Genomic DNA, 12,175 nt, shown 5'->3' on the forward strand with positions numbered 1-12,175 from the left:
ATTTATATTATATTATTTAATTGTTCAAACTCAAAATGGATGAAGATATTAAGAGTATTGTTATACTAACAATTGGAGGGCATGTGTGGATGGATATTTAATTCCTTTGCCCATATTAATGCTCTCTAATATTTTGTTTTTGTTTGTAATGTCTTCCATGTTTAGAGTTAGTGCTTAAGATCAAAGTGGCGTTTGTGTGTAAATCATTAATGGGATGAGCCCATGATGTTCATCATCGTTTTATTATTAGAGTTACACTTGACATGGCAACAAAGAAAATTTACAAAGACGAAGAGCAACCGATACCTAAACTCAAATAGCATCAAACTCCGTTTACATACACTCTTTCTCTACCAAGTTGTACTCGATCCTCCCAAATGCCTCTTTGGGAGCTAGGCATTTATGCCAACCTTGTGGTCCTAAAACTAACGTGGGTGATGGGCCATAGACTCTAAATTCTACTCGTAACATCCTTTTTACTTCTCTTTGCTACCAAATTTCTATCAATTCAATCCATTCCTTTCAAATTGAACTCGAATCTTAATTGTGATTCGATTTCACATATGTTCTTTGTAAGCTCACATGAGTCGCTATTGATTTAAAACTTTAGATTCACTTTAATATTCAAAATAGATTCAAGTGAATCATACTTCATTATGGTAAACCCCAAATATTGGGTATTTAGTTTAGTCATTACGTGGCAAAATTATGAGCCTAGTGGACACAAATGATTGCGTGTCCCTGCCTTGCAGAATGCAGTCAATAGTCAACTATAGTAATCATCTCATCTTGTAATAACATCCAATCACAACCGTCCAAATTCTAATGAGTGCTCTTTGAATCAGCACTGGGAAAACTCATAACTTGATATGGTACACGTGGCGTATTGGTCCCATATTTTCACCTCTCTACAAGTCGTGGATGTCATCATACACAACCACTACTCCTTCCTTTGGTCGGATTCCATTCGTCCACATCAGCAAGAGATATAATTTCGTATGAAGAGATATAATCGAGCTGAGATTGATAACGTGAAAAATGTTTCGTTCTCACTACTCATTCCTTTTGTCGACATTCCATTCGTCCACATCAGCCAGAGATATAATTTTCTACTTCGCGTCCCATTTTTTTCATTTTGTTTTCTGGTCGTTGATCCAACTTAGATTGATCGGGTGGAGAATGTTTCGTTCTTATCTCGAATTGAAATCGAAGAAATAAAAGAAAAGTGAGAGAGTTTGGTGAGGGTTAGGAGGTGAAATGGATAGATAAGGGAACATATAATTTGTTTCCTTTTTAAGGTCCTTAAGTTAGGGAAATAAAGTAAAAACTAAAGTTTCTATTTTTATAGGCATGAGATTTTTCACTCTTCTTTCACATCATAATTCTAAAAGGCTTCATTATTGATGATTATTCCATGTGTTTGTTCATCTTTAGTTGGGTAGGCTATTCAACCTCATTTCAATTACTCTTAATACTGTTTCCATGAAGAACTTAGTGCCCATATGGTGCATGAATTAAAAAAAAGATTCGATTGTTACCATTGGATTAGAAGAAGCAGAGAGAGAGAGAAGAACAGAGTAGTCTGCAGGAGAGAGGACTGCAACTTCGAATTGTTCTTCTTCTGTGCATGATTGCTTTTGAAAATGGCCTCTTTCCCCCTCTCTCTCTGTACCCTTTAATTTATGGTGCGTGGTACGTCCCCGAGGCTGGGCGCCATCAGAACAGAACCGAATTGTAAAACAGAGAGAGACGAAGAGGAACAGAGTCTTCCCTTTTTTTACTTTTCTTAATCCTTTTGGTGATAAAGAATACACCAAAAGTCACATTGCATGCGTGTTTAAAGCTTATTCTTCATCATCACCTCGCTTTCTCCACGCCCTTCCTCTCTTCCATTGCATCCTTTTTTCACGTTCTTAACTATTTGCCTCTCTTTTCTCGTTTCTTTTTGTTTCTTAGCTGAGTTATAGAGCTATTCTGCAGTGACCCTTTTCTGGTTTGGAGTTTTGGAGCTCTGAAATTGTACTGCTTGTAGATTGCATTGGTTTTTAGGGTGAGTTCTTTTCTTTTTGAATTCTGGGTTTGCTTCTTCTTCGTGGTTATTCAATGGGGCCGCCACTTTTGCAGCATTGAATCTTTGGGTATCAGCTGGATAGTGATTTTGCTACACTCTTCTATATTTATTCTTGACTAGGGTATCAGCTGGGTGTTTCTGCATAGTTTATTCTTCTGGGTTTTCTGTGTTGTCTTCCTTAACGGAAGATTTCGTCCTTGTTTTTCGATGATGAACTCCCAAACAAGATCTGGGTTTCTAAATTTTGTTCACTTTTTTGGACTCTTATCCTTGCATTTAGGAATTTTCAAGCCGTCGGAGGTGTTTTTTTTTTACTGATTGTGTATCGTATTGGCTCCCTATCATATGAAACGAAGCATTCCATTGTTTGAATTTGCTGAAACAATGGCTGTAAAATTGGGTTTTGATTTAACATAGGAATAGTAATGCTTGAAAACATTGAAGAAACTGCCAAAGTCTTGGACATGTTTTCAACTTTTCGTATAAAACAAACAATGATTCATTTCTCTTTTGAAGGATTCTTCGTCATATTTATGCTGACATGAAGTTTTCCTCTTATGGGTTCTTTTTTTCCCTTCTCAGTAGAATGACGTCTTGAATCCGTGAAGAAGATGGTAAAAAATGAGTTCAGAGTAAGCGTGATTATGAAGAGACATCATGTTCATCATTTAGTGAAGCTTTAGCAAGTTCTTTAGCCATTGCCAGTCGATTTCTCAGCCCACCAGCAATGACAGAGAGCTCGGAGCAGCAACTTGTAATCAAACCCCACTTTCAGAACTCTGTTCAAAAAGCTCAAAAACCAATCCAAAATGGTAAAGGCCAGCCGAATCTCGAACACCAAAACACCAAAAACAGAGCCCGAAGAAGAAGCAGAGGCGGTCGGAAATCCGATCAGGGAGAAGTCGTTATGATGCCAAATTCTCGGCCCTGCACGGTGGCACGTAAACCTAACGCACCGGAGATTACCGCCGGAGCTTTAGTGGCGAGTACTAATCCAAATCCAAATGGTGCAAGCAATTCAAGCAAGTCTGTGAGTTTTGCCCCACGACCTGGATTTGGGCAAGTTGGGACAAAGTGTATGGTAAAAGCAAACCATTTCTTTGCAGAGTTACCCGACAAAGATTTGAATCAATATGATGTAAGTTTTGGTCCCTTCCATATGACAATCAACTTATGCTGCAATTTTAAATTTTTGCAGATGAAAATGAATAAGTTTGTCATTTCGTGATGTCCTTTTCTCAACTTAAATAGCCTTCATTTTGTTCTTTTTGTCTGCTTGATTTTGTTTGGTTTTGTTTTCCCGCCGTTGGGGGATGGGGTTTTACAGGTTACAATCACTCCAGAAGTGGCCTCAAGAACTGTGAACAGAGGCATTATGGCTGAATTGGTGAGATTATACAGAGAATCTGATCTGGGAAAGAGATTACCAGCTTATGATGGCAGAAAGAGTCTGTATACAGCTGGTGAGCTTCCTTTTGTATGGAGAGAGTTTAACATCAAGCTTGTGGATGAAGAAGATGGAGTCAGTGGTCCCAAGTAAGAATTTACATTCATAAACAGCTTTTGTTTTTTATCCACTGCTAGTAGTTATTGTTCGTTTTGGTTTGTTACGTATCGTCATCAGCCTCACGGTTTTAACACGCGTCAACTGAGGAGAACAAAGCATTCCTTATAAAGGTGTGGAAACTTTTCCTAGCAAACGCGTTTTAAAATCTTGAGGGGAAGCATTCTTTATAAGGGTGTGAAAATCTCTCCCTAGCAAACGTGTTTTAAAAACTTGAGGGATAGCCCAGAAGTAAAAGCCTAAAGAAAACAATATCTACTAGCGGTAGACTTGAACTGTTACAAATAGTATCAGAGTCAGATACCGGGTAGTGTGCTAGCGAGGACGCTAGCCCCTGAGGGGGTGGATTGTGAGATCCCACATCAGTTGGAGTGGGAAACAAAACATTCCTTATAATGGTTTGAAAATCTCTTATAGCAGACACTTTTTAAGATCTTGAGTGGAAGTACAGAAGGGCAATATCTGCTAAGATAGGCATGGACTGTTACAAGTGGTATCAAAGTTAGAAATCGGGTGGTGTGCCAGCGAGGACGCTGGCCTCCAAGAGAGTGGATTGTGAGGTCCCACATCGGTTGGAGAGGGGAACGAAGCATTCCTTATAAGGGTGTGGAAACCTCTTCTTAGTAGACACGTTTTAAAATCGTGAGACTTACAGCGACACATAACGAGCCAAAACGAACAATATCTGCTAGCGGTGGGCTTTGGTTATTACACCGCCCCTCTTCGAATTCGAAAACTTTTACGTTGTCTACTGTCAAATTCATGTATCTGTTCATTATGAAAGGTATCCAATGTGTTAGAAAGGAAGTTTTGAAATTTATGGGGAATGTTTTGTTTGTCATTCAACTAATACAATTGAAAACTTCAGGAGGGAGAGGGATTATAAAGTGGTCATTAAGTTTGTTGCAAGGGCAAATTTGCAGTATTTGGGTCAGTTTCTTGCCGGCAAGCGTGCCAATGCACCACAAGAAGCCATTCAAATACTGGACATTGTCTTGAGAGAGCTATCATCCAAAAGGTACTAAATTTATTATCATTCTATTTGTTATGTTAAACTTGTTACAAAGATCAGCTAAACATGGCTCATTTTCGTAGTTTTGTTATGCTCGTTGCGTTTCGAATTCGTGTAGGTACTGTCCTATAGGGAGATCCTTCTTTTCTCCTGATATCAGGTCACCTCAACGGCTCGGTGATGGCCTAGAATCATGGCGCGGTTTTTACCAGAGTATAAGGCCTACTCAAATGGGACTGTCTCTGAACATTGGTAAAAAGAATCTTAAAACAAAGGCTTACAGATTCTACTTAAGTGATTTCTCTTACTATTGTTTATGCTCTTATGTTAATAGATATGGCTTCAGCTGCGTTCATCGAGCCTCTCCCTATCCTCGAGTTTGTTGCTCAGCTTCTCGGGAAAGATGTTTTGTCACGGCCACTGTCTGATTCCGATCGCGTAAAGGTGTTTGTTTTTGTCTGATCTCGTCCATTTTTTCACTGTTTCCTTGTCCTTTAACTTGAGAGGATAAAACAGATCAAAAAGGCTCTTAGAGGGGTGAAAGTCGACGTAACGCACCGGGGTAATGTAAGGCGTAAGTATCGTATTTCGGGGCTAACGTCACAGCCTACAAGAGAACTAGTGTAAGTTTTTGAATTATTCAAGCAGATACACTTGCATTAGTGTAAGCTTTTACTCTATATGGCTAATCCATGCGTGCTAATGCTCGGTCAGGTTTCCTGTTGACGACAACTCGACCATGAAGTCGGTTGTCGAGTACTTCCAGGAGATGTATGGCTTCACCATCCAACATGCTCATCTGCCTTGCCTCCAAGTAGGAAATCAGAAGAAGGCCAATTATTTACCAATGGAGGTAGCTTAAAATTCTTCCCTCATTGCTATTGTTGTTAGATTGATGCCCACCGGCCTTATTTGAATGCTTTTGTGTCTGCAGGCCTGCAAAATTGTTGGGGGACAAAGGTATACAAAGAGATTGAATGAGAAACAAATAACTGCACTTCTGAAAGTCACATGTCAAAGACCAAGGGATCGAGAAAACGACATTCTAAAGGTAATATGTCCTCTTTGAGTTTTCCCTTTCGGGCTTCCCCTCAAGGTTTTTAAAACGCATCTGCTAAAGAAAATTTTCCACACCCTTATAAAGAATGCTTCGTTCTCCTCTTCAACCGATGTGTGACCTCACAATCCACACCCCCCTTTGGGCCTCGTCACCGCTGGCACTCGTTCCTTTTTCTAACAGATGTGGGATCTCACAATTCACTCCTCTTCGGGGCCCAGCGTCCTCGTTGGCGCACCATCCTGTGTCCACCCCCCTTCAGGGCTCAGTGTCCTCGTTGGTACACCACCCAGTGTCTAGCTCTAATACCATTTGTAACAGCCCAAGCCCACTGTTAGCAGATATTGTCCTCTTTGGGCATTTTCTTTCGGGCTTTTCCTCAAGATTTTTAAAACACGTATGCTCGGGATCTCACATATGAAGTCCTATTTTTTCCAATATTCCTATGAAAACTGCATGTGAAGTTTGCACTGAGACTATAATCCATTCAAAGGAACAAGATATTCAATGTCCAATTAGGCAGTAGACTTTCTTGACTCTTTATCTGATTGCTGGATAACACAGTTTCTTCTCTTGGCCTTCAAACTTTGATAGACTGTTCAACATAATGCCTATAACAACGATCCTTATGCAAAGGAGTTTGGGATAAATGTTAGTGAAAAGATGACTTCTGTTGAAGCTAGAATTCTTCCTCCTCCATGGGTATGCATTACTTCTTCAAATCTCATGTTATCCACTGCTACGTTAACGAAAAAGTCGTGTTTATGCTGACATCAACTTCTTGATGAACTGATGCAGCTGAAATACCATGATACTGGAAAAGAGAAGGATTGCTTGCCTCAAGTGGGTCAATGGAATATGATGAATAAGGTATATGCCTCTTTTTTTATAAACTTTAGTTCGTTTTTCTTATTTTTCATCGTTTCTATACGAACGTCAACTTAGATTTGAAAAGTTAGAATTTAGTTCCTATGGCTTTAAATGTCAGAATTAGGCCCAATGGTTTGATAAAACTCTCGCCATTTTGTGAGGTAGGCGCTATTTACGAGAATTTTATCAATCGGTAGAGACTATGTAACGGTCCAATCCCACCACTAGCAAATATTGTTCTCTTTTGGGCTTTCCCTCAAGGTAGGGAGAGGTTTCCACACCCTTATAAAGAGTGTTTCGTTCTCCCTCCCAACCGACGTGAGATCTCACAATCCACCTCCCTTCGGGGCCCAACCTTCTTGCTGACACTCATTCCCTTCTCTAATCGATGTGGGACCCCCCCAATCCACCCCTTCAGGGCCCAACGTCCTTGCTAGCACACACCTCGTGTCCACCCCCTTTGAGACTCAGCGGTCCACCCCATTTCAAGGCTCAGCCTCCTCATTGGCACATCACCCAGTGTCTAGCTCTGATACCATTTATAATGGCTCAAGCCCACCGCTAGCAAATATTGTTCTCTTTAGGCTTTCCCTTCTGGGCTTCCTCTCAAGGTTTTAAAACGCGTCTTCTAGGGAGAGATTTCCACACCCTTATAAAGAGTGTTTTGTTCTCTTCCCCAACCGATGTGGGATCTCACAGACTATTTATGAGGTTTTATCAAATATCATATTATCCATGCTTACATTTTTCCTCACGTAATGCAGAAAATGATTAATGGAATGACGGTTAGTCGGTGGGCATGTATCAACTTCTCTAGGAGCGTGCAGGAGAGCGTTGCTCGTGGATTTTGTTCTGAACTTGCTCAAATGTGTCAAGTTTCTGGAATGGTAACATTTTGGCTGATTCTTTATTGGTTCTTCAAGATTAAGATGTCTCATTTTACTGACCTGCAACATAACATATTGTAGGAATTCAATACAGAACCAGTTATTCCAATATACAATGCTAGGCCAGAACAAGTAGAGAAAGCTTTGAAGCATGTTTATCATGCTTCCATGAACAAGACTAAAGGAAAAGAGTTAGAGCTATTATTAGCCATCTTACCCGACAGTAACGGATCGCTTTACGGTGAGCTCATACAACTCGTAAAATGATCCGAAAACGGAGATGACCCTTCTAAACTGAGATTTTTCTTTGATATCATTCGGATTTGTAGGTGATCTTAAGCGAATCTGTGAGACGGATCTTGGTTTAATATCACAATGCTGTCTTACAAAACATGTGTTCAAGATTAGTAAGCAATATCTTGCTAATGTTTCACTGAAGATCAATGTCAAGGTACAATTTAGCTCCGCAGTTTAGTGATAGCACAAATTTATAAATGTTATCCACTTGATGAGTGATATTTGCTCTTGTTCTTCTCCTGTTTGATACCTCAGATGGGTGGTAGAAACACTGTTCTTCTAGATGCTATCAGCTGCAGGATACCGCTCGTAAGCGACATACCGACTATAATATTTGGAGCAGACGTGACTCATCCAGAGAACGGCGAAGATTCAAGCCCTTCGATAGCTGCTGTACGGTCTCCTAGGAAGTTACTGATATTTTGAGGTTGTTTTCATTCAACATTCCTGACTTTGTTGTTACTAATGGCATTTAGATCCACGGCAGGTTGTAGCATCTCAGGATTGGCCTGAAGTGACAAAGTATGCTGGACTAGTATGTGCTCAGGCTCATAGACAAGAACTTATACAAGACTTGTATAAAACTTGGCAGGATCCTGTCCGTGGCACCGTCAGCGGGGGCATGATCAGGTATCGGTTTATCCTACTCCGTTCTTCAAAAATGGAAACAGATAGACTGTAATTTATACTTTACCGGTTTTGTCACAGGGATCTTCTGGTTTCGTTTAGGAAAGCAACAGGGCAGAAGCCTCTAAGAATAATATTTTACAGGTAAAGCAGTTTTTCCTGCTTTAGGCAGATTGAACACATTTCATGTTGAGAAAAAACAATACTTGTAGCAACTGAATCATAGTCATTGTCATGAAGAATGGCTGACACCTCCACTCCCACTGCTAGCTTCTTGTTGAGTGTGAGATCCCACGTTGGATGGAGGGGAGAACGAAACATTCCTTTTAAGGTTGTGGAAACCTCTTCCTAGTAGACACGTTTTAAAACCTTGAGGGGAAGCTCGGAAGGAAAAGTCTAAAGAGGACAATATTTGCGAACGGTGGGCTTGGGCTGTTACAAATGATGGTGGTTACAAATGGTATCAGAACCAGACACCAAGTGGTGTGCCAGCGGGGATGCTGGGTGTCACAATCGCGGTTTCTAGGTAGCGGAATTTGCAATTGTGCGGCACTCACTCTCAGCACTGAGTGAGTCAAGTCTACTTCAAGTCACGTTGCCTATGGTCGGGCTACGTGAATACAAACCTCGGGTCTAAATTTCAAGAGAAGATTTTAGAAAGCGGGGGAGAGGTTTTGGAAAGAGAGTTTTGAAAGAAAGAGAGAGAGTGTGTGTGTTATATAGCATGCATGCAAAAAGGCAACAACAACTTAAACAGTATATAACTTTATGGGTAAGTAGAATTTGATAACTAGTCGCATCCCCCTATAGTACATTTTGAGGCATTTCATGTCTACCAAGCGTAGCCATGAGTTCACCATAACATCATACTCTTAAAGAAAAAAAACAAGAAAGAAATAATACAACATGAAAGCGGTAAAAGAAAGCAATAAAGTAGTACAAGGCAGGGTTTCAGCGTGTCACGGGCATGTGGCCATGAGCGACATGCTTTGGGCAAGCATGACTGTGACACTGGGCCTCCAAGGGGGATGAATTATGAGATCCCACATCGGTTGGAGAGGGGAACAAAGCATTCTTTATAAGGGTGTGAAAACTTCTTCCTAGCAGACGTGTTTTAAAACCTTGAGGGGAAGTCCGAAAGGGAAAGCTCAAAGAGAACAATATCTGTTAGTGGTGGGCTTCGGCTGTTACAAATGGTATTAGAGCCAGTGTAGGTGTGCTAGCAGGGACGCTGAGTCCTCAAGGAGGGTGGATTGTAAGATCCCACATCGGTTGAAGAGGGGAACGAAACATTCCTTATAAGAGTGTGGAAACCTCTCCCTAGCAGACGAGTTTTAAAACTTCGAGAGAAGCCCGGAAAGAAAAGCCCAAAGAAGACAATATCTGTTAGTGGTGGACTCGAGCGGTTACATATGCATAACTAGTTACTTACTATAGTTCTCTGTATTGCTTATCATCTTGGCAGGGATGGCGTTAGTGAAGGACAATTCTATCAAGTATTGCTTTACGAGTTAGATGCAATCAGGAAGGTAATGAACCAATGAACTCAGCCTCTCCATTTTTTGTTCCTAACCATTCTTATTACCGATCATAAGTTTTCTAGTTCTCCTTTTGGTATAGGCATGTGCTTCTTTAGAACTGAATTACCAGCCACCCGTGACGTTCATCATCGTACAAAAACGACATCACACCCAACTGTTTGCCAACAACCATAGAGACAGAAGTAGCACAGACAGGAGTGGAAACATTTTACCTGGTACACAGCTCAATCCTCGTTTCAAACATGTTCTGTTAGAGATGCAGGACAAGTTTTTAATCCGATATTCGTTCGTCTTACGTGTTCTTCAGGCACCGTAGTCGACTCCAAAATATGCCACCCGACAGAATTTGATTTCTATCTTTGTAGCCATGCTGGAATTCAGGTATTGATTTCATGTCTCTTTGTAGCCATGCCACCCAATTGTTTACCATGTTCTTGTTCTTTGATTTGTTGTAGGGGACAAGCCGGCCAGCTCATTACCATGTTCTTTGGGATGAAAACAATTTTACAGCAGATGGGATTCAGTCCTTAACCAATAATCTTTGCTACACGTATGCAAGGTGTACGCGTTCGGTTTCTGTCGGTAAGCCAGTTTTCATTCTTTGATTGGTTCCGAGTTACATATTTGGTGTTACTGAAGTTCCTAGTCTTGGCATTGATGCAGTCCCTCCAGCATACTATGCACATTTAGCAGCATTCCGAGCTCGATTCTACATGGAACCAGAGATGCAAGAGAATGGCACGAGTGGTCGTTCTGCTAAGAGTGCGACCGGGGTTCGCCCCTTGCCAGCTCTAAAGGAAAATGTGAAGAGAGTAATGTTTTACTGTTAGAAATCGGAACCACCAAGGAAAGGGGAGGCTCGTAGTCGGAGCGATGACGGGAAAGGTTCGGCTTCCTCTGCATTAGTTCCCTTGTAAATGAATGATCACAACCAGCCATAGATCACAGGTTCTCTTCTCACCCACATTTGTAAAGAACTGTTCTTCCATAATGAATCAGTACAGATGCCTTATTAATGTGTTGAATTATTTCGAGTCTACAACAAAAATTTTTGATCCAATCCGATGCCCTATCAAGTCCAGTGCTTATGCCCCTTTAGATTTAAATCACTCCGGTAAGATTGATAATATTAAATTTGAATGATTCTAAACATATGAACTTGAACTATACAGAATTGCAAAAAAAACTTAAAGAAAGAATAAACGCTATTTGTCATGCATTTTCTAAGTTTACTCTATATATGGTTTTATACTCAAAATAAAATTCTTGACCTTCGGATAAAATTTTCAAGATTTGATATTTTATAACTATAATTAGCACGTAAACATAACTAAAAATAAATAAATAATTTTAATACTGAAAAAATACATTAATGAAACGCGGTAGATCTAGATTGTAATCCACCTAAAAGTTTATAATCATCTATGAACATATGAAGTAAACTGAATGTATTGTTGTATAAATGAACTTGATTTTTCTTTAACATGACATTAGTTGTAACTTGAGTTTAACAAATTTTATTTTACATGTTTCTTGAAGTTAAGATATCTTCGTTCATATCGATACTTTTTTTAAATTGTTTGTCTAATCAATTTGTTGGAAACCATATTGAAGAGAACCCGATTAATACCCAAATAAAGATCTCCCACAAGCTGAAAATAATTTTGATCACGACAAAGAAACCGGTTCGTTAGAACACGAATATTAAATCTTAAATAGGTAGCTACCGATTTAAAACACGGGTAGAAATGTTCATGGCAGCAATCCCAAAAAACTACATGAAATACACAAACTGCAACTCTAAGAATCTTACAGAAAAAAAAAAATCAAAAACCAATTATGAGATAGAAAAATGCATATGGCGTAATGAAATCTTGAAAAATTAAAGGATACCCATGTCGGCTGTTGCTGGAAACAGCATAAAGATAAGGCCGCCGCCATGATCAGAAGCTTTGAAGAGGGAATCAGAAACCCTAATTTCTCTCAGATCATGAAACCCTAAACCCTAAACCCTAAACCCTAAAACCTATCAGAAAAAGGATCACAAAACTCAATTATGAAAGGAATTGATCCAAATTAAATGAAAATTTTGAAGGGATTAGGGTTTGTGAGGGAAAAACGACAACAGGTGAAATTGTCGCATGATCTGATCTTTCCTCAACGACGAAAACAAGAGAGAGAAAATTTAAGATCATGCTGGCAGCTTCAACTGTTAGTAATTCACCATAATTTGAAGGGAAAAGCTGATG

The 12,175-nt window shown here is 39.9% G+C and overlaps 1 protein-coding gene across 1 annotated transcript; it reads left to right on the top strand.

The window, feature by feature from the left end:
- The first annotated feature begins 1,430 nt into the window (after positions 1-1,430).
- LOC111474751 (protein argonaute 10-like) lies at positions 1,431-10,942 on the top strand. Its single transcript, XM_023119665.1, has 22 exons — positions 1,431-2,050; positions 2,657-3,209; positions 3,399-3,607; positions 4,504-4,653; positions 4,766-4,899; positions 4,982-5,091; positions 5,164-5,270; positions 5,362-5,500; positions 5,582-5,698; positions 6,299-6,406; positions 6,503-6,574; positions 7,339-7,461; positions 7,543-7,702; positions 7,791-7,912; positions 8,014-8,151; positions 8,246-8,388; positions 8,467-8,529; positions 9,851-9,914; positions 10,006-10,141; positions 10,234-10,307; positions 10,382-10,508; positions 10,590-10,942. Exons 2-22 carry the CDS (start codon positions 2,799-2,801, stop codon positions 10,754-10,756), a joined length of 2,874 nt encoding a protein of 957 aa, XP_022975433.1. The 5' UTR covers positions 1,431-2,050; positions 2,657-2,798; the 3' UTR covers positions 10,757-10,942.
- Positions 10,943-12,175: the final 1,233 nt, after the last annotated feature.

Source organism: Cucurbita maxima, unplaced genomic scaffold (assembly GCF_002738345.1).
Source record: "Cucurbita maxima cultivar Rimu unplaced genomic scaffold, Cmax_1.0 Cma_Scf00628, whole genome shotgun sequence".
NCBI classification, from domain to species: Eukaryota; Viridiplantae; Streptophyta; class Magnoliopsida; order Cucurbitales; family Cucurbitaceae; genus Cucurbita; species Cucurbita maxima.